General features: G+C 43.9%; 1 protein-coding gene across 2 annotated transcripts in view; it reads right to left on the bottom strand.

The window, feature by feature from the left end:
* RFTN1 (raftlin, lipid raft linker 1) overlaps positions 1–23,364 on the bottom strand; it is a 193,053-nt gene that overhangs the window by 156,991 nt on the left and 12,698 nt on the right. For both annotated transcript variants that reach the window (XM_059390878.1, XM_059390877.1), the window contains exon 2: positions 18,456–18,608. In XM_059390878.1, the coding sequence (XP_059246861.1) occupies positions 18,456–18,600 (145 nt within the window). In that variant the 5' untranslated portion in view covers positions 18,601–18,608. The remainder of the gene's footprint in view (positions 1–18,455; positions 18,609–23,364) is intronic.

The raw sequence follows: 23,364 nt of genomic DNA, 5'->3' as shown, positions 1-23,364 counted from the left end.
CAGCTGGTTCCAACATCCAGCATCTTCTGTAACTCCCAGAAGTACCGCCATGAAGTTCAATGGTAGAGGCTGAGGAGAGAGCTGTTAATGAGATAGAAAGAGCTTCTATTCTCAAAGTGTTTAAAATTCAGCAAGGGAGAAGACACTGAACAAATAAAGAATTGTGATCAATGTTGTGAAGATACACAGGTTCCTCCGAGAGCATGTCATGGAAGAATTATGGCCGTGGAATGGTTACATTTGGGGACTTCTGGCCATTGGCACAAATATATAAGAATAATGGCACCAAATCACATTCAGAGGATCAATTCAGACTGTGTCATCCACCTGAAGTCAACACACCTTTTAAGAAGGCTGGTGTGCATGTCCAAGAATTTTCTTTTCACGTCCCAGAATTTTTCAATTCTTTCGCATTACAGAGTTTTTACACTCATTAATCATTCATTCAGACATGCAACAAGCATGTCTTAGCATTAACCCTTAGCATTAAGGCTTAGCAATGAACAAGGTAAAGTCATGCCCTCTTGGAACTCACATTATGGTTGGGGGACACCCTAAATAACATCAAAACAATAAAAGAGATTCCAGTGATGACAAGTTCCATGAAGACAGTCAAGCAAGAACTGAAGGTTGAAAGTGAATGGAGCAATGGGACCCTTTTTAAGGCAGGGTCTTAAGAGAAGATCTCTCTATGAAAAGGTGGCATTTAAGCAGAGACCAGAGGAGGAGAAGGAATGAACCAGGAGAAGATGTGGGAGCAGAGACTTCCAGGCAGAGAAGCTCCATAACGCTATCAGAGAGAAATCCTCTAGCCATGTGCCATCAGCAATGCCATTGTGGAAGGATGCCCTCCATCTTGGGCAGAGAGCTGTCCACTTGTTTCCAGCGAATTCTACACGGGAGACATAACTCAGTGGTTGAGTTCACATCCCCAGTCTGGCATGTGGTTATTCTTCTTTACTTTAATTTACATTGTAAGCTGGAGAGAAATGAATTACATCCCCCTGGGTTTCTCTGTTCCGTACAATTAAGAAAAGCTATTTCTTGTCACAAGGCGGATGACGACACCAAGATTTCCCATTTTCTCTCTGCAGGGAGGCTATCATCACTCAATATTAATTGATCCTGCTTTTCATCCATAAAGCAGGGGTTGAAACAAATTTTTGGCCACAAAAACAGCAACTATTACACTATTAAGGTAAATTATTAATGGGTCTCCATTAAAGTACATTCTTGTTCACCAGGCATCAGCTGCCTCAACCCTTACAGTGTTTTTAATGGGGAAAAAAATGAGTAAATTATTATATTCCTTCCTGATTTTGGATAAATCGCTGATGGCTCTCTTATTCAAGGTTGCCAGGGATTCTCTACCATTTCATCACAACTAGGAACACACAGAAAGGGTGTAATATATCTTGGGTTCCCAGCAGGAGAGTATGTCAATCGAATGCAATTTTATTTTCCTGCTAGAGAGCAAAGTGAAAACAGCAAGAAGACACAAGAAACTCAAATCGAGGAGAACTAGTACCATTTATATGCATTTTTTCCTTTCCCCAGACAAAAATTTGATGCTAATTTTTAGAGTATGTGTCCAGATTAGAGGGACCTAGTGAAAGAAAGGAAGGAAGGGGATGTAGGAAGGGAGGGAGGGAGAGAGCAAGGGAGGGGGAAATGGAAGAAAGAAAGAGAGAAAAAAAAAAAAAGAAAGGGGAAAAAATTTTCTAGTTGCATCTTCAAGTAACCAGCCCACAGTGAACTGGGGACATTTGGAAAGAGCCGAACATCATTACTACTGACAGGGGTGACCAGACACTGGCATCCAGTAAAGAACAATTCTCAATCTAAGAGAGACCTTTGGATGCCCGTCTCTTCCAGCTTCTTCTTGGTCATTTATTTATCTAAGTGCTAGGGCTTTGTGGACGGGTATCCACAGAGCATTTACATCTCATCAATACGTTTAAATGTCACAAATCTTGACTTTCACAATTGGAAGGCAGGCTTAGCAATTTACATCCAAGCTGATGAATAACTGTGGTCAAAGCAGAAGGCTTTTCTGAAACATATAATTTAGTCTTGAGAAGGGAGATGCTCTGTTCAACAGGGCCTGTGGCATGAAATCAGAGAGATGCTACAGACATGGCTCAGGGCATCAAAGAAAGGGCAAAGATGGAAAAATTAACAGTAATAATTTGCTTCCAGACTAAGGGACCTGTGCCCCCAGCCTCCAGCTGTGTGTTGGCTGCCTCTTCCTCTGGAAAACTGCCCTCAGCTAAAGGGGAGCCACCTGGTCTGGGAGTCTAAGAGGCATGAGAGCACCAAAGCCACCAACACTGCCCCTTCTTTCTACTCACTGTCAATCAAAACCCATTTCTACCTCCCTTAAGTTAGTCTTCCTGGACTATAGAGTCTGAAAGCCAAAGCTACATTTCCTATTTACAGATGGGGAAACTGAGGTACAGAGAGGCTAAGTGACTTTCCCAAAGTCACACAGCTAACAAGTGGCTAGAACCAGAATTTGAAGTCTAGGGTAAGAGTCTGTGCCCTCAACCACTCCACAATGCTGTCTATCCTGGAGGAACGGAGCTTTTACCATAAACTGCCTATATGAGTTATATAACAATCTGGAACAAATTACCCACAGATTTAGTGGCTTAAAACACAAACATTTATTACCTCATAGTTTCTGTGAGTCAGGAATCCAGGTGCAGTTTCGCTGGGGGTCTCTGGCTCAAGGCTTACCATGAGGGGACATCAGGGCATCATCCAAGGTTGAAGGGATCTCCAGTCTCCACTGGGAGTAGGACCTACATCCTACACACCCATGTTGGCAGGACCCAGGTTCTCCAGTGTTGCTGGACAAGGGACAAGTTTCTCACTGGCTATTAGTAGTTGGCCTCCTAAGTTCTTCACCATGTGGGTCTCTCCACTGGGCTAACAACATGGCATCTGGCTTCACTCAGAGGGAGTAAGAGAGAGCAAGAGAGAGTCCAAGATAGAAACCATCCTCTTTTTGTAATCTAATCTTGGAATTGACATCCCGTTACTTTTACAATATCATACTCACTAGAAACAAGTCACTAGGTCTTTCCACACTCAAGGGAAGGGGATTACACAAGGGTGTGAACATCCAGAGGGTCACTGGCAGCCATCTCAGAGGATGCCTACCATGCTGCTTAATATCATGGCATATTAATAATAACAATAAGCATAAAGTTGTTAATAATAAGCATAAAAGTTGAGTTTAAAGTTGTTTTTACCTCAGTTAATTTGGCTCTCAACTCTTATTCCTTCCAATTTGAACAACAAAACCTTGGTTCCTTCACCTCTCTGGGGCACTGGCCCCTTCACCTGCTTTAAGCCACATCTGACATTTCATTTTGTAGCAAAGAAAGTAAAGGGTATTAGGAGAAAAGATGGTTCTTTCTTGGATTTTAGTTATTTTAGTCTAATCCATTTATATGAAGTCCATAGTAAGTACTGCCAAGTAGAAATAAAAATAAGTTTTTGTTTTAATTTACAGTTTCCAAATTCACAAGAAACAGTGGTAAGAAAAGGAGCAGATGGGCCACCAGTTTGGGGGATAAAGCAAGGCAATCCTGAAAACCCTCAATTCCCTTCTCCCCGTTCCTAGTCCTGGTCCTGGCTTTAACTTGGCCCAGGCTGTTGGAAGAAGCAGCAATAACTTTTCCTCCACAAGGTTACCTCACCTTGGCCAAGCAGACCATTGGTCACCAATAAAGCTAGGACAGACTGTAGCCCAGGGCATTCTGGATGCATCTACTATGTCCCCTAAAGCTCAACTGTGGTCCTGAGCAGCCCAGACAAGTCCCTCACCCCCCACAAAGCTGGCTCAATTGAGGCACTAATGCAGGGGTTTTCCGAGCTGCAGTTGGTGGGCCCAGGGATCAGACCCCCGATCTGATGTTCAGGGCCCTCCCGTGCCCACCGAACAGCAGATAAATCTCCAGCCATGCAGTGCCTACCGAGTCCAAGATAAATCATGGGAAGTTAAGGCAGATGCTTTTCCAAGACAGCACACAAACCCTGTGAAGGCTGTGTCCACACTGGACTGGTTTCCAGATAGCAGAAAACAGACACTGGGCTAGGACATTAATAATGTAGAACTGGATGGAATGTTTTAGACACCAGTTCCTACATGGAGGGACCCTGCCTGACAAAGAGCAGGTAATCAGTAAATATCCAATGAATTAATTTTATCTAATAAGCCCATCAGACAAGACTGCTTTTTCTGTTAAGGAAAGTCCATCAGACCAAGTATGCCAGCCCCCTTAGGAGCATATTATCAGTCTTGGATCAGAAACAACATTCATTCTACCCTGTGCCACGCCGAGTTCATGCTTACTAAGCAACTCTGAATATACCCCTGGGATGCCCCACTAAAATAACTCCCTCCCTTTTTTGGAGAAGAAGGTTGCCAAACTAATGTATCCTCCTCCTAATAAATTCTATGTATGCACCTGAAAAGTATGTTCGTGCAATAGAATGGGAAAACATCTCAGCTAAACGGTAAGCATAGCAGCTATCCATCACGTACATAGGTTTCATTTATCAGAAGATCTAACCTGTAAAAACACTGAGGAACTGAGGAAATGACTTTCTAGATTTAATGACAGTGACATGCAACTTAAAGCCAGAATCCTCTGCCTTTTCACACCAGAACTGCTTTTGAAAAAATTTCTAAGATGAAATTTCAACAAGCTTCCTTTCTTTGAAGGATCGGTGAAATCTGGTCAAAGTGTTGGAGAAAGCCTCTTTATAAAAATTCTTTGAAGCAGTATCGCTAGTGACAATAATTAGTAGAATACATAGAACATTAACTTGTTTTCTGTTCCATTTTAACCAAATTAGGTAAAAATGATTCCCACTACAACAGCACTGCTTTTATGAATTCCACAGAAAAATAATTTGGTTTTGCTTTGACAGATAACAATCCTCACCAAGAAATGTCATTTTACTGAAGGCAGCCCTAAGTCGCTGAAATTTACTGCTTGCACACAGACCCACAGACAGACACACACACACAAACCTAAGCTTGTTCTCACACAACACTGAGGGTTGTTTCTTGGTCTGGCTTTGGACTAGAGGGGTGCGGGGAAAGAGCAGAAGAATTTTTACATTAAGAAAGGAATGCAAAGAATGCCTTCTTTCCTCTTAAATCTTATCTTATTACCTCTATTAGTGAATATTTAACAATAACATTAATACTAATAGACTTGCTTGCATTATCAAAAGCAACAACAATAGAGAAGATATATAGAGTCGCTTTGCTCGGAAAAGCCATGTCACGCATATTATCTCATTTATCTTTAAAAATCCCCACAAACTCTGTAAAAGTGTATTTATCTGCAGTCAGACATGTTTTATGGGAACCGATTTCCTTACCACTCTGCATCTTCTGTATAAAAAACAGGGTCTGTTTTTAGCACACCTCCCCAACCAGAACCTCAACTCATAACTCATGCCACTGACTTCCTCTCATGAGTCTTAAAAACAAAACAAAAAAACCCAACCAACTCTTAGCAATTACAGAAACTGAAACAAAAATGAAACACGGGTAGAAAATGAAATAAGTTTACGGCCCCCAACAATGGCTGTTGCCCAGACTGAAATTAAATAAATAAACACACACACTCTCCATGAAAACTCTGCTACACAATTTATTAATGAACGGCAAAAGGAACCAGAAGCCGAAAGTGGGTCAGGAGAAACTGTTTAATCTAATAGCCTGGAAATTATACTGGGAGGAACAGATGGTTTCACAGAAGCCGATGCTACCTAGAGCAGCAAGGAGCGATTTTCTAGGAAAGAAAAATGTTTCCCTACCCTACTGCACATACTATTTTCAGCAAAGGAGGAGTCTATATTCAGTACAGGATAACCTCTGGGCTTGGCACAGTGACAAAACCAGGACTAAGTGGCAGCCATCCACACGTACCCGAGTTTAGACCCGGCCTTCCAAATCTGAGCTAGAGGTCAAACAGCCCTATTTGAAAACCAGCAACAAATGGAAGCCAACACTGTACTCTAGCGGGTTATTAACCACATTCATGATCGTGGCAAATAAGAAAGTGGTTCCCAACCTGCGATGGACAGTGTGATCTTCACATGGCTTCCGAGCCCCAGACCCTGAGGGTCGTCGGTGGCAGCAAGATCCACAGGTCACATGGAATCCGAAGACGGAAGCTCAGGGTGTGACCTGCTCGATCTCCCTGTGATGGAGCCTCCCCATTGATAGGACAAGTTGAAGCATAACACGCAGTTGCTGTTTTCATCCCATTACCTCATTCACCAAAACACATAGGTGAGTTCTCCCTAGAGCAGGGCTCAGTCTAAGGGAGGGCCAGCACAGTGGGGCCTTCGAATCACACGTTAGAGTCCACCAGACCTCAAATCTGTACCAGAGAGACCTGGGATACAGCCAACACTGCTTATGAGCAAAGGATTTGAAGAAGGCAAGTCTGAGTTCTGAGTCTAGCCCTATCATGTATTTGTTATGTGACCATCAGCATCTTGAGTAACCTCTCTGAACCCCATTTATTCCTCCATAAAATCAGGATCCTGTGAAGATTCACTTGCACAGAGCACAGTGTGTAGCTCATTAGCTGTTCTTGCTATTGGTATTGTTACCAGTAATAATAATAATGATGATGATGATGATGATGATGATACCAATCACATCCAGGCCCATTGCTCCTTTCACAATCTTATCATCTGCAGGGGATCCTCGGCGAGCCAAAAGAGGGCACAGGCACGAAAGAGCCTTTCTGCCGTTAAGACTCAGGGTTGAGCAGGAAGACTCTCCCCTAGGGATGAGCTTAAGGTTTATGGGATGCAAAGAGCCATTATCCCCAATTCAGACCAGAGGATTTCCTGCCTTATGCTGTAACATCAAAGGCTGCTTTGGGCCTTCCTTCTATCCATCCTCCTCCCCTTCTTTATGGCTTCTGACATTTTGCTTCAAGGTTGATTGCTTTGCTTGTTTTACCAGAAAAAGAAAAGATGCCATCTACCTCAATGACTTTATGTTCAGTTCTGCTGAAGGGTTGCAAATATTATAAATGAATTGGTTATGTTCTAAAGCTGCAGATATCATATTTAGAGAGAGGTAATAAATACCTCATTAAGGATGGCAAAACAAACACTTCAGGGCACTTGAGGCTCCATCTAAAGGAACCCCATGATGAAACCCACTTTAAACCAAGAATCCTCCTGTAATGCAAATAACCACCCCATCCCCCTAGTCTTTTCCTTGCTTTCAATAGCTTCCTGTGTCAGGCTTCCCTACAGAGGGGGACCTACACCTGTAGGCCCCCCGCAGCCAACTGTCACTCCTGGCCCACTCCCTGATCCATCCCAGACTTGAGCTCATCCATTCACTCCTGTTCTAGGTTTTCAACTCTAGCTCATTTGTATGGGGCCCTGATTGGGCTGGCAAGGGCAAGGCAAAGGAAAAGAAAAGGGGTGCAAAGAACAGAGGTGGTGGCGGCCTTATTAAGGCAAAGGCTTCCAGAACCTTTCTGGTTCTGGTCAGCCCAGGAAGAGGCTGACCCATGTGACTGGTGGGGCCCAACCACAGCCTACAGACCTTCTAAGGCAGCATGGTTAGAGCTAAGTGTGATGAGCTATGTAACTGTATATATAGAGAGAGAGATATAAAACTGTATATATATAGATATAAAAGTCTATCTAGATATTGGGGATATAACTGAGCCCCCAATATGGCCAGTGTGCTGGCCAGAGCCACAATTCTGTGGCAAGCCAGGCTATGCCCTCCAGCCCTTGATGACCTGGAAGCATTCACTAATCAGGCTTCTGAGCCAAGAAGGGGCTGCCTGCAGACCCCAGACCACTGACTACAAACCCGTTGGCCAGCAAGAAACTGTTCCCTAAACCCACCTCTCACTCCTCTTCCTTCAGCATCACCCAGCAACCGCCTCTTTAATACTCATTCCCATAGATGCAGCCTGTCATCCCCGTATCCATCCTACTCTCTTGTGTTCTCTCGCGTCCCCCTCCACAGTGGCTGGCCGGCCTCCGGGGCTGGGCTTTCAGGGATGACAGCCTGAAGGAGGGAAAGCTTTCCCTGGATCTTGAAGGAGAGAGAAGACCCAGACTTGGAGTGTGGTGGAAGGCGGGATCCTTCCAGGAGGATGGCAGTACTTGTAGAGACAGAGGGGCAGGACTGTGTGGGTCCATTTCAGGAACAGCGAGTAGGTTCATGGAATGGCTGTTAGAAGATGAGGATAAAAGGGAGCCAAACTGAGAAGCACTGGCTTTTCTTATGGATAACCACTTAAGGTTTTGGGGTGCCCTGGGGAGGTAGCGTATCCACTGGGAACAGTTGGGTTTCAGTTAAAACTCAGACAGAGAGAACTCAGAAAAGAAGGAGGTTTTGTTGCAGCCCGTGGGAATTCACTGTGCGTGCCCTAACCCAGTGGATTTCAGCGTGGTCCCCGTAGCAGCAACAGCAAGCAGAAGCATAACCTGGGAAATTGCTAGAAATGCACAATCTTGGGCCCCATCCCAGAACTTCAGAATGACAAATTCTAGGGGTAGGGGCTGAGCCACCCATGTCCCCGCAAGCCCACCAGGTGATTCTGGTGTTGCTAAAGTTTGAGAACTTTAAAGTTCTCAAAAAACTTTGAGAACTGCTAAAGTCTGAAACTGTTCGTTCCAGACCTTCCCAACCTATACCAGGTCACGCAATCCCTCAGCGCTCTGGGGAAAGAAACCAGACATCGGGGACCTGGAGGCAACCTGCAGGAGATTCAAACAGTCCCAAGGCTGACGGGAAACAAAATCTCAACACGTGTGACCCACCTGGAGGTAACCAGCTGGGGTGCCCACACTTATACCAACCTCCTGGCACTTTACAAATGCCCACTCACTCGTTCTCAACCACAGCCAAGCACCGGCATCGCCCATAGTTTCTTATAGTACTGACATCTCCATCCCTTCCCCAAGACAGACTGAATTGGTCTGGTGGGGGAGGTTAGGGTGGGCATGAGAATTTTTTAAGCAAAGTTTGAGAATCATTGTATCCACTGGTACTACTTTTTGTCTTAATGAGTACGGCCTGTCCTTCCAAATATATTAGAAGCTACTTAAAGGAAATAAGTTACAAGTAGGTCATAATATACAATGAGGTAGGTAAGGATTTATTGACTTTATTTTATGCTTAAAAATCATACCTTTTTTATACTGCCATCCCCATTCAGATAAAAGAAATCTGCACTCCACCTAATCTTTGGAGGTTCTCTAAACGTGGACTCCAGCACCCCCTGGGAACTTGTTACAAATGTAGGTTCTCTGGCCTTGCCCCAGACCTAATGGACCAGCAACTTTGGGGCTGGGGCCTGGACTTCTGGGTACTGAAGGCCCTCTGGGTGATTCTGATTCACCCCCAAGCTGGAGGTGACTTTAAGGAAATGATATATCCTAAAGGCTCTCCGTCTTTCTCTGAAGGTTAACATTATTTTTGGGTGGTATCTTTGATCTTGCTTATCACCTCCCTTCATGATCCATGAAATCTGACAGGCTACCAGTGCCAGGAATTATAACTAGGCATTAGGCACCCAATAGGCCTTAAACACTTGAATCTGTTAATTTCTAGGCCTTAATGTAAATTATGATCCATCCTTTTAGTTTAGTCTTTTTCCTGATTGTGGCGCGAGATGAAAAGAACAACTTAAAACAGACAAAGATTGTTAGCTGCTTCTGTAGTTGCTGAGAGGGCTCAGGTTACCCCAGACTGGAAGTTAAATAAAAACCGGACCCTAAAATGACTCTGCACAAGCTGTATGTTTAGAATCATGAACTTCATCCTGTGACATGATCATGACCACCCCAAATATATATTCAGAGCTGAAGGCCAAAATGCTGGCAGCCAAAATCCAAGCATGAGCCTGGTCAGCACAATGTCGAAACAAGAATCCCAAAGTTCAGCTCTTTAAGACCTCTTGGACAGGAAAACCACAAAGTCGGGAATTTTTAAAATGTGGCAATGTGAACTAATCCTAAAAATTATAATTCATGTCACAGGAACGCTTTATTTACAAGAACTTAGGAGGAGAAACAGAACAGGAGCCTGAAGAAGACAGGCAATGGAGCAGGAGGATCTTTTCAACTTTCTTATGTTGAAGCCCTTCAACTTCGCTTCAGTCCAGCCAGTGCACAAAAGATCCAGAAACCATGAGAGCCCAGAGCGATGGCTCCAAACATCCATCATGCTGCTGGCTGAGAGCAAGTGAGTCTTGAAATTCAAGATCTGCATTTGCTCCTCTACACCATGAAGGTAACTACCTAGCCCCTGAGATTGTTGTTAGTTTTTAAAATTGATAAATATGGGGTGCCTGGGTGGCTCAGTGGATTAAACCTCTGCCTTCGGCTCAGGTCATGATCTCAGGGTCCTGGATCGAGCCCTGCATCGAGCCCTGCATGGAAACACGCATCCTGGGCTCTTGCTCAGCAGGGAGCCTGCTTCCTCCTTTCTCTGCCTGCCTCTCTGCCTACTTGTGATCTCTGTCTGTCAAATAAATAAATAAAATCTTTAAAAAAAAATTTTAGAAAAAAATAAAATTGACAAATACAACACTTGGTGCTGAATAAACAGTAGGTCTTACTATGACATGTAAAAAATGAAGCTCCTAATTCTCTCGCATTGTTGTTGGAAATGTTCAATGGTGCAACTATTTTGGAAAACAGTTGGCAGTTCCCTACAAAGGTAAACATACATTTACCAAACAATCCAGCAATTCCACTCCTACTTATTTACCCAACTGAGATGAAAACATATGTCTGCACAAGACTTGCTCACAAATGTTCATAGCAGGTTTTTTGATAATAGCCCCAAACTGGAAACAGCCCAAATGTTCAATTAAACCAATCGTGGCACAGCTAAACAATGGAATCTTATTCGGAAACAAAAGGGAATGAGCTCTTAATACATATGACAGCCAGACAAATCACAAAGAAGTCAGACACAAAAGATGATACACTGTATGATCCCATTCCTATGTTGTTCTAAAAGAGGCAAAACTAATTTATTGTGACAGAACACAGATCAGCAGTTGTCTGGAGCATGGGCTAAGGGGAGGCATGAGGGAATTTTCTGGGGTGACAGGAAAGTTCTCTATCTAAAGTGTGGTGAGGGTTACATGGGTGGTTACATTTATTAAAACTCATCAAACCACACACTTACTATGGGTGTATTTCATGGCTCAGAAGTTGTACCTTAATACATGTATGTGAACAAATACACTGAGACACCCATTCAGTGCATCTGACAGGTAGGCACTGGTGCTCTTTCATGAGCAGTAGAAAAATCCTGTGTGAAAAGAGTAAATCCTATGTGAAACACTGGGTTCTGGTACCACTTACTGCATATCAAGGCAATTATCTCTTCTGAAAAAAAAAAAGAAGGAGGGGGAGCGAGGGGGAGGAGAAAATTATGCTTTCCTTCTGACTCCCGGTGCTACTTGGATGTTGGAGTGAATGTGTCATTTGAAAATTCTTTAAAGTGAATCTGAGCATCCAGTGGGTAGGTGCCCAGCACACCGCCCACTCCTCCAGTCCCTACTTTCCCTTACTGGCCAGCCAGTCCCCGGGACCACCTCCTAATCTCTCCTGACTCCCCACCCATGTCCTCTTGTCCCCCTGTCACTCTCTCAACAGAGGCCACTTTTACCCCTTGTCTGATGACTGCAATGGCTTCCAAACAGTTTCTCCTTCTCCAGTTTTACCCCTTTCTTTCTCCTTCATTGTAAACCAAGAGCAAGCTTTCCAGAATGTGAATTTCATCATGTCACCCACCTTCTTCCCACCTTAAAAACCTTCAGCATTCTTGAGAAAGCTAGACTTCTCAGTCTAAGACCTAAGATCTTTAGTCATCTGGCCTCCACTTACTTCTCCCAAAGGTCATACTCCAACCTAACTGAACTGCCTGTAGCTTCCCATATATGCAATGTTGTCTTCAGGTTCTGACCTTCCCATAGGTTGTCCTGAAAAGACTATCTTCTTCCACTCTCAATCTTCTGCCTGGCTAAATCCAAATATGCCTATAGATCTCAAGTCTTCCTCATCACACACATACTTCCAACAAGACTAGGGGTTACTGTGGCCCTTCTATCACCATCATGCTAGCATCAAGTCCTATAATCGCCTGGTTCTTCATCTGTAAGGGATGTGAACCAGTCTAGACTAGTGGACTAGATTGATGCTGTGGGCTGAATGTGTCCCTTTCAAAGTCCAACCCCAATGTGACTGTCTGTTGTAAGTAACTAAGGTTGAGTGAGGGCATAAGAAAGGGGCTTTAATCTGATATGGTTCATGTCCTTATAAGAAGAGACTTGATAGGGCACCTGGGTGGCTCAGTCAGTTAAGCATCTGTCTCCAGCTCAGGTCTCGATTCCAGGGTTCTGGGATGGAGCCCTCTGCTCACCACAGAGCCTGCTTCTTCCTCTCTCTCTGCCTGCCACTCTGCCTGCTTATATGCTCTCTCTCTCTCTCTCTCTCTGTGTCAAATAAAATAAATTAAATCTTAAAAAAAGAAAAAGAAGACATGATAGAACTCACTCTTTGTCCCTCTCTCTTGGCCATGTGAGGACACCACAAGAAGGTAGCCATCTATAAGCCAGGAAGACAACTCTTACCAGACCCAACAATGCCGGCCCTCTAATCTCAGTCTTTCAGCCTCTAGAACTGTGAAAAAATAAATTTCTGTGGTTTAAGCCATCCAGTCTGGAGTATTTTGTTAGGGCAACAGAGCTAATGAAGGCAACTGGGAATACCTCCTGTCTGGTTCATCCGTATGTCCTCAGAACACAACATTTGACCTCTGGTCAACATTCCGTAAGTGTCTGTGGAATCAATGAATTGTCATTTTACGGTCCCTACTGGACCCATAGGCAAAATTTCATAATAAAATGGCCCATTTATCTGAATCAGAGATGCAGATTCAGACCTGGAACCAAATTACCCTCCCTCGAAAAGACTAGAGAAGCACAGCCCCACAAAACTTACCATGATGGTGGCTATAGTTTCTACCTGCACTGTCCAATATAGGGGCCGCCTGCTACATTGGCTGTTAAGCACTTGAAATGTGGCTAGAGTGAGTCAAATTTTTAATTTTATTTCATTTTAATTATTACATTTAAATAGACACATGGTTGGTGGGTTCTGTATAGGACAGCATAGGACCACATGTTTCGAGCAAAATCAAGCCCTGGGCACTAACCTTATTATTCAGGTCACCCCTGTGCCAACTGTCCCCAGCACCAAACATGTATAAAACACAATAGATTCTCATGGAGCTGACACAGGTAGCTTTCAAGTGGCATGAGGGAAGGCTGGCACTGAGAAGCTGGCAAAACATATGTATCAAAGGGATAACGAGGCACCATTTTGCCAAGAAGAGACTGTGGTGCCTTATGGATCTCTATCTGTGATGAAACCCATCAAAGGGCAGGTTTATCCCTTGGTGACCAGACTTTACTGAAAATGTAAGACCCAACCAAATCACTCAGAATTGAGATTTTTGGTAGCTTCTGTGCTTCACTTCAAGAATCCCACTGCTTTTCACTCAGTCAGCCCAACAGACGAGGTTGAGGGTTCCAGTATCCTCCCCAGTAGCACTGAGCTCTAAGTAAGAGACAAATGGAAGTGTGAATTCCGATTTGGACTTTTATAAAAATGCACATGTCCCCTTCCTGTCTAAGTCACCGGGTAGGAGGAGCCTACACCCTTTCTCCAATTTATAATTTATTAGTTAAATGAGCATTTTCCCATGAGAATGAAATCTATCAAGTGCTACTTAAAAATCTTCCATGGCACCGAAACTGCATGGAAGAGGAATAGCCTTATGGCCCTCAACATCATAACACAAGTTTTCTAACAAGAACATTCTATTTGGTGGTAAAGCCTATTTGTCTACTGCCTTGCCATTTATGAGGCACAAGAGGTCTGGGGCCCAAGAGGTCAAAGTTCATATCTCACCCCCATCACTTCCTAGCACTGCATCTTCAAAAAAGTTACTTAACTTCTGAGTGTTGGTTACCCATCTGCAGAAAAGGAATGCGTGCACCCATATACCTCACTGGGTTTCTGTGAGAATAAAATGACATAAGAAGCCCCACAAAGATGAATGTTAATTTGTAATAAACCAAACAGAAATGACCCAAATGTTCTCTAACATGTAAATGAATAAACAAACTGTGGTATATCCACACAAGAGAATGCTATCAGACATAAAATAAGAATGTTAACCACTATAGACAAAACAATACGGATGGGGCATCTGGGTGGGTCAGTCAGTTAAACAACTGCTTTCAGCTTAGATCATGATACTGGGGTCCTGGGATTGAGCCCCGCATTGGGATCCCTGCTCAGCGAGGAGTCTGCTCCCTCTCTCCCTCTACCCCTCCTCCCCACTTGTGTGTAACGTTCTCTCTCTCTCTCTCTCAAATAAATAAATAAATAATCTTTAAAAATTAAAAAAACACAAATGAGGGGCGCCTGCATGGCTCAGTGGATTAAAGCCTCTGCCTTTGGCTCAGGTCATGATCTCAGGGTCTTGGGATCGAGCCCCGCATTGGGCTCTCTGCTCAGCAGGAAGCCTGCTTCCTCCCTTCTCTCTCTGCTTACTTGTGATCTGTCTGTCAAATAAATAAAATCTTAAAAAACCACAATGAATCTCAAAATAAGTAAGCCGAGTAGAAAAACACACACCAAAAAGAGTATGTACAACATGAGTCCACTTATAGAAAATCCTAGAAAATAAAATCAGTGATGGGAAGTGTATCATCGGTTGTCTGGGGAAGGAGGGATGCAAAAAAAAGGAGTGATTACAAAGGGGCATGAAGAAACTTTGTGGGGGACGTTAATGGTTTGCATCTTGATGACGTCATAGTTTCCTGGGTTTGAACATTTTAAATACATGCAGTGTAATGTGCTTAATTTGTATTTCGATAAAGCTGAAAAAGTTGGGAAGACATAATGAGCCATCACAGGACTGAGCACATAGTAGGCTCTCAACCAATGCTGGCTCCATTCTGGAGCAATAGCAAGTGATCCCATTAGAACTTCTGGAAAAGAATTTGACGGGCTCCCAGGGAAGCAAGTCAGCCTATGTAACACTACTTTGGTCTACTCAAACCCATTTACTTAGGACACGCTCTTCTTAGCTAAAAAGTGTGAACAAGAAAGACGCACAGAAAGATAAGCAAGGCTTGGTCTTTGCCCTCGAGGAAACACAAATAGGTTTAATGTATGATGTAATAAAAGTGTTGTAAGGATGGTACTGACAAACGGGATGCAGAAGAGAGTAACGGCAATGAAATAAATGGATGTCAGGCAAGAACAGTTTCCAGTGGGTGGGACTCTGGCAAGCACTGAGGGCTGGGGCGGGCCCTGTGTAGGAGTGGAAGCTGGGTTGAGGGTGGGGGACACAGCCCACTCCTCCAAAGCAGGAGTAGGGGAGGGTCCACAAAGGGCAAGGCTGAGCTGGGGAAGGCCCTGAGCACCAGGAGGGCTCGCCAGGGCATAAAGGGAACAAGCTCAAGGATTCAGCATGATCAGATTTGTGTTTTACACAAATCTAGAGGGCCATCTGGCAATTTATCAAGAGTCCTGACATTCATATCTTTCAACTCAGTAATTCCTGAGGAAATAATCAAAAATGCACACAAAGATTTATGGACAGTGCTGCTTATCACAGCATTATTTATAATAGCCCAAAGCCTGAAATAACTTAAATATCCAATAAAAGAAGACCGTTAAATAAATTATGGTATGCTGAGTGATTAAATCATATATAGCCATTAAATCATATTTTGAGAACATATGGAATGACAGGGTACTGCCTCACTGCACAATGGTAAGCTGCAAAAAAGCAGGGCACAAAAATATATATTAAGTATTCATTCAACAAATATTTATTGATTATCCACTATGTGCCAGACACTGTTCTAACTATTGAGGGTACAGCAGAGGGTAAAACAGACATAACCCTGAACTTATTAGAAGGATTCTACTATCTAATGAAAGGCGGCAGCCACAAATATGGCAAAAAAGAACAGTAAGTGGAGTATACAGCATGTTAGATGATAGGAAGTGTCATGGAGAAAATCAAGAGTACAAAGGAATGGAGAGTCAGGGGGTAAGTAGAAATTTTAAATAGGTGGTCAAGGAAGGTTTTGAAAAGAGAAAAAGGGAGGGAGTTAAGGGTTTAAGCCAAGGGTGTATCTGGGAGGACTCCCAGGCAGAGGGACAAGTAGTGCAAAGGCCCTGAGGAGGCCTGGAGGGATCAAGAAACAAGAGGGCTGGAATGGCAGAAAACACAGGACAAACATCCAGGGCATGAGGATGGAGAACAGGGAGGGGAGCCACAGCAGGGCTTCGAGTGGAAAAGTGACGTGATCTCTAGGGGACAAAGGTAGAAGAAAGTGATCAGTTGGGATTTGTCCGACATTTTCCTAACTTTTTTTATAATGGAGGTATGTTCATTTCATAATCAGAAAACTAAAGGTAATTCAATCAAAGAAAGCACAGTGCAGCAAGGCAGCAAACAAATCAGGAGGTGAGGGAGATAACTCCAGTGTCAGCGACAGAGAAATGCGTACACAGAGGAGGGCACAGATTCATGAAGGTCTCTGTGAGTAAAACATACTCTTCTTAATAATAAAGGATGCAAAAAATATATATATGTGTGAAAAAAAGAATCCCCCCATATTCTCAGCTTCCTAACAATCAATACTTAACATGTTGTCCTATTTCCTTATGTCCTCTTCTCCTACACACACTTTGGTTTTCTCCTTCGTCATTCTATAAGGCCTGAACTGCTGCAGGCACTCAAATAAATGTTCACCAAATAATGGGTGACCAAATGCGCCCAATGATTCTGTGTACAGATTTGCTTCTGTTACATCAGCTACATTACAGGTATTTTCAGAAGCAGTTTCAACAGGCTTGGGTGACACAATGGAAATTGGGGGTAAGGACAAGGCATGGTCATTGATGACTAAGGTGCCAAGTCTGTTTGAGAGGACGGTGGTGACATGATTTACCCAGGGCACTGGCAAGAAGCCCATCTGATGAGAAAGATGCAGGGCTCAGTGTGTGTGATGCGCAGGGGTAGACAGAAAGTCCCTGTGGAGACCCCCAGCCAGCCATGTCTCTCAGGGATCAAGAGGCGGAGGGAGGCTAGGTGCAGATGGTCGTGGCAGGAACAGGAGAGGATGAAACCCTAGCTGCTCCACTACGTGCCTGTACTGTGCTAAGAGCTTCTCAGGCCAGTCCTCCTCTGGTCTCCACAGCAGCCCTGCGAGGCGGGTATTCATGTGCTCATCTGACCGAAACCCAGTTACTCCACAGCAGAGCCAGACTCAAATCCCCAAATATGAGGGCTTTTCCCACAAATTCCTTTCTCTGCTGATAGAAGCTTAAAATATGCCCAGGAGCCCAGGGAGAAAATGGCAAGATGTTTGAGTTAGTTAGCACTCCTGTTTGTGTGCAACTTTTAGGGACTGCCTCCTACACCAAAAGAATGATCTTTCCTCTTCTGAAGACACATTTTATTTTAAGGTTTTATTTATTTGAGAGGAGAGAGAGGGGGAACACAAGCAGGGGGAGTGGGAGAGGGAGAAGCAGCCTTCCTGCCCAAAAAGAAGTCTCACACAGGACTCGATCCCAGGACACTGGGATCATGATGTGAGTCGAACACAGATGCTTACAATTACTTAAAATTATAGTCTGTTGAGGTTTTTGTTGTTTTGTTTTTTTCACGAGTGCGAGTCTTCTCTCGCACTAGGTAAGAGGCTCCAGGAAACCAGGACAGACTGCACGATCCCCCCCACAGCATCAGCCCAACATCGTGCACACAGTTGTGCTCATCAAATGCTCTGGGTGAAAACACTATCGCTTGCCAGTCACCCCAGGGCTACTGTGACACTGTTAGTGGGGTGACCCAGACACCCTGCAGCTCAGACAAGGGGAAGCCAAGCCTGGATAGACAAGCACTCTTGAAAGATGCCAGACAACAGGCAGGTAAATTTGGGCGGACAAGCACATTAATAGGGGATAAGGTAAATTTTCCTTTTGCACACAGCTGGCTACGATACAGTCTGCAAACTAGTTGGCCTCTGGGCTAAACGCGGCCCTCCTGCAACGTCAGTACGAGTTGACTCACACCTGCTTTTAACTAGTTACAATATAAATTACTTACTATCTTTTAAAAAGTGAAAAGTTCCACATAAAAAATCTGGATTTCTGTAAGCACTACCTTTTCAAAGGCCCAACTTTTCCAGTTCCCCATAGCCACCCCACCCCGCGCCACTCATCTCCCCCACCCCACCATCCCTGTCCCAAGGTGGGAGAGGACCTGTGGCAGGGGGCCGGGGCTGAGCTCTCCGGCCGCTGGGAGCTCAGCCGTTTGTACTCACCAGCACTCAAGGTCGTGAACTCCAGGAAGCGGTATTCGTAGGACACATCTATCTTGGTTTCCACCTGAGGCCTCTTTAAAGTCGAATAGATGTTTCCAGGCCGTTTGTCATCGCGTTTCTCTAACTTGTTCAATCCGCAACCCATTTCAGCAGCTGCCAGCAGAAACCAAAAAAAAAAGGACAAGGAGAGTGATTTTTTCTCCCCCTGAGATTTTGTTTTTAAACACCACAGTATAAAAGACCCCATATGTCCCTGAAGACTACATGGAAGACCTCAGCCTCTATGGAACCCAGAGTATTATTCAGTGTCTGACCCCAACACGGAGGAGCTGCGCTCAGGGCCCAGGCTGGCTTCTCCTTCTGTGAGGACACCATTACCAGCCATCCCAGCAATTCTATAATGACACCAAAACTATACCTGCTTTCTATCTTTTTTCCCCTAGCTGGGGAAAATAATACAGTTCCACTCTAATCTGTACACATGATTAAAAAATGAGATCTTAAAAGCAATATGGTACATTATGGTGTCAGCCCATCTGAAAAGAAAAAACAAAACAAGAGACGTGTCACTTTTGCTGTGGTTGCTAAGAGAGAATAATAAGTTGTTGGCACAATTTCCAAACTCCAACAGTAATTATTTAGACAGGAATTTATATTCATAAAACATCTCTAAAAGTAGAGACGGTGGTATTTTTATGGGCCTCATCTAAAAGTCCCCCTTTTATTCTTTTTAGACCAAACCACAGGAAATAATAGTATGCTTCCATGCTCTTAGAGAGTCATTTTAGACCAAAATGAAGACTGGCTTGAACACTAATAGCAGGGCCAGAGAAATTAGAAGCAGAAATCCACGTGTATTAGAGCAAAGATCTGTGGTGACGGTTTGAAAGAAAAATGGAGAAATGTTAGGATAATGTGCATGTTAGAGTGGGCTCAGCTCCCAGCCTTTTGAGAGATTAAAAATAAGGAGGGTTTTCTGTTTATTTAGGCAGATTGACATCCATGAAATGACTTTTTATCCACTCCCCAGACTTCAGCAGAAGATATTTTCCTTTTGTGCACAGAGCATGACCAGTACTTCCCCCTTTCTCTGGGGTACCAGAGCTGCCATCAGAACATATTTCACAAAAATATGAATTGGCCAAGAATATCACAAACAGAAACGTGGTGACTGCTTCCTTTTAGAGATAAGAATTTCCTTTTGCTTAATCCATTCACAAGGTACCCAGCTTCCTAGGGCAAACTGGCAAGTTCCAGAAAAACAAAATGAGCCTCAGAAAAGCAGTGAGTGTGTAGGGGAAGGGAGCAGTGGAAGAGAGTGGTATCATGACAACCAGGCTATACTTTTCAGTAATTAAAAAAAGTCTGGAAGGATGGATGAGAACAGGAAGGCTTACTTATGCCTTAATAAGGGAACATTAGTGTCCAAAGGGCCAAGGCAGACGTGATTTATGTGCAATCTGCATGAACTGATTACTTGTAAAATGCTCTGTAGTTCTGCAGATAGAACAGCTGATATATACAGAGGCTGCATATTTAACTACTAAAAAGCAAGCCAAGTGGCATCTGCTGAGGCTAAGCAGAAGAGAAGTGGACAGGAAGGCTCCTGTGTACTGGGGAACAGGTGACCTAGCAAGATGAACACTGTTACCACCCGAACAGAATTGGAAATAACCCAGAGGCTCACCAAGTAAGTCACTTACACACCTACCTCCCTAAGAGAGACTGAGAGTTTGGGGCCCTCAAAAAAAGAAACTTCTCCCTCAATAATGCTCTCATTCTTGTTATCCTATTAGGTCAATTCTAGCATTAGAGATTCATTTCTTTGAAATCAGAATCACTGCCACTCAGGACCTCCTTTGAAACCACAGATATCTCTATGGGAAGGGCAACAAACTAAGCCTATGGTAGCCACTAACATTTTAGTATAACTGATTATTTTCTATAAAGGACAGGTTCCCTGACAATCAAGAAAAAAGAGGAGAGGATTACCAGGATGAGCAAAAAGACTCGAACAACTTAAAGAGGTGGAAGGAGGTGGGGGATGGTGTTCCAAGAAGCATCAGAAAAATTCTGATTTTCAACTTGAAGTTTAAGGTTTCAGTCAGATTGTCCCAAACTTGAGATCTCTGCCCAAGTTCACCCCGAAGGGCACTGTGCTTGTCTCACAGGACACGACAAGGCTCTGGGTAAATAATGCATGTGATCTGACACAGAAAAGGTAAAGAGTTCCAGCTTGCAGCAAAATAGCAGCATGGGTGAATCCTCAAGGTCTCAAACTTAGGGATTCATTTCTTTGGAATACGTGCAACACTGGTAAAGCAACTGCTTTTAGAGCGACTCTCTCTGGGAAGGCTGCCATATGGAGCAATTGTGAGTCAATAAAACCTTAGTGTGAATTAGTTCCTCCTACTCTTTTGTGGTGAGGGCCCTACCTTATTCACTCCTGGCACACCTGTGTTCCTTCTAGCTCCTTCCTGTGTTCTTCTACCAACCCCCTCCACTGTCAAAATAGTAAAGATTTTCATATTACTCTAAAAATAGCTATCACAGTCCCAACAATGCTCAAACAAGGAAGATCTAGCTTACAAAAGTGAGAAAAATAAGACAAAAGAGCACCTAACATTACTGTTTACTATGTGAGGTTCCCATGCTCATGCTAGAATCCCACAAGGAGCTTGGGGCAAGGGATGGGTATGGGCCTTTGAGAGCAGTGAAAGGTGGGAGCTAGGTAGAGGGAAGAGTAGAGGGCATGGCATTCAGGGAGCGTCTATCTCAGTGGAAGCACATTCCCTCAGGTAGGGAGAAGCACATCTGCCCTTTAGGAGGGCAGAAGGTAAATGGTAAGGATAATGGCTTTGAAATATGGCCCCCAAATCCTCTGACACTCCTGCCATTGAAAGGTGGGGTCTACATCACCACCTTGAATCTGGGCTCCATGGTTGTCTGACCAATAGAGTATGGCGGAATAACACAGTGCCAGCTTCTGGACCTGGGCCTCTAGAAACTGGAAGCACCTACTTCTTGATCCTTGGGATGCCTTGATCTGAAGGACACTCTGATTGTTCCAGTTGATTATGAATAAAGTGCCTATAAACACTCACAGAGGCTTTTATGAGGACCTAAGTTTCATTTCTCTAGGGTAACACCTAGGAGTGGGATTGCTGGGTTGGTGGTAAGTGCAGGGGTCCTGTTAATGAATAAGACTTCTCTTTCCACATTCACAGTGGGCAGATGCTGACCGCAGGAGAGGCATGGTGGAAGGTGAGACCCTTCGAGAGACTGACCGATTAGCCCCTCTACCTCCTGCTCACTCTAGACCATCAGCTCCCTGGGTGGAATCATGAGAACCCTGCTATTCCTGGCTAATTCTGCTTTCCTTGTCTGTTTCTGTAAAGGGCACATGCTAAAAATCATTTGTGTGTGATGAGATTCTCCCATTGCTTCAACCCCCACAGCCCTGACCTTCCATATTCCTACAGTCACCCCACATTGATACTAATGTAAATCAAGTTACTCATTTGATGTGTGAGTGGATCGCTGGATTAGCTGTGATTACCTGACAGTCGTATGGCAGGCTTTTCTGTTTCTACCTCTGTCATCCCAGAATATATCCCCGCACCCATGTGTATGGGTCTCTCTAACATCAAGAGACAAAGAAAAATCTTCCAAGAATTCTTCAAACGTAAAGCAAAAAGAGGAGGTCTTTCCCCTTTCCTGTGGCGAGACAGTAGGGAGAGAGCCAAAATAAATGTACAGTTCTCTAGCAGAAACCGGCTAAAAGTAATGAGGAACTGGATGCTGATTATGGAGGAAAATAAGGTAATCACGGGAGGTTGAGACCCTGGCTGCAAGGAAAGGACATGAGAGATTGCAAATGACCAGAAAGCAGAGGGCCCTCAGATGGTGATGTTCTGGAAAATCCAAATCAAACCCAGCGTGAGGCGTATCTTTGCTACAAGGTGGCCCCGCTTCATGCAGAAACTGTGAGCTCCACACTAGAGGGAACTTCTCCAAATTCATGCATACATGCATGCATTCATTCAGCCCACGTTCACTAAGGTCTGCTTTAAATCAGGCCCCCGATTAGAAAAGATAAAAATGGCAAGACCAGGCCCTGCTCTCAAGCAGTTGGAGGTGAGAGGAGGAGAAAGGAGGAGAAAGACAGTGAGCAGATGTATTGCGGTGCTGTGGGGGCAGGCTGTTCTGGAAGTCTGGACAGCCCCCGAGACGCACAGAGAAAATCCCCGGATTTGAAATAGACAGGAATATGAAATAGCACGTTGCCACAGACCTGGTTCCAGAAGAAGCTAATCAGCAATGCGACATGATGCCCTGTGTCACTGTCAATTTTGAAATCCTTACATTTTAATTTTAAGTATTTCTGATTTGTTTCTGAAATGCTTCCCAAGATGCTCATAAGACCCTGGAAAACCACTTGAAAAAGGATCACCTCCTTAAAAGATTATTTTTCAGCTAGCGTTTCTAAGACTTCAGTTTAAACGTTCATTTTTACTCTCAACGATCATACGTGCGTTTAAATAATGGGAGCAATAAATGTAGTTATATTTCCAAATACAAATTAGTTTCATTAAGAGTGAGTCCTCATTTACCACACTTGCTACTAATCCGTGGCAGACTGTAAAGCTAATTTTAACAATTGCCAACAGCTCATGACAAGCAACCAGAGATGGGGCAATTATAGGCAATGATGCCGGATCAGCTGGCAAACTCATTTTTTATTTCTTCATTCAAATCCCGTGTTTGAAGCCTCAAGCATGTTTATTACATCACTCAGTCACCCAAAGTAAGAACTGATGATCCAGATGAAGACTTTTTGCATGATAGGAACATCTCTCTCAACCCAGAAATGCAAATGGAAACTTGAGAATTCAAACGGTATCAAATC

The sequence above is a fragment of the Mustela nigripes genome, chromosome 2 (genome assembly GCF_022355385.1).
Source record: "Mustela nigripes isolate SB6536 chromosome 2, MUSNIG.SB6536, whole genome shotgun sequence".
Classification (NCBI taxonomy): domain Eukaryota; kingdom Metazoa; phylum Chordata; class Mammalia; order Carnivora; family Mustelidae; genus Mustela; species Mustela nigripes.
Note: the sequence above shows the minus strand (reverse complement) of the source record. Positions and strands in the feature narration are given on the sequence as shown.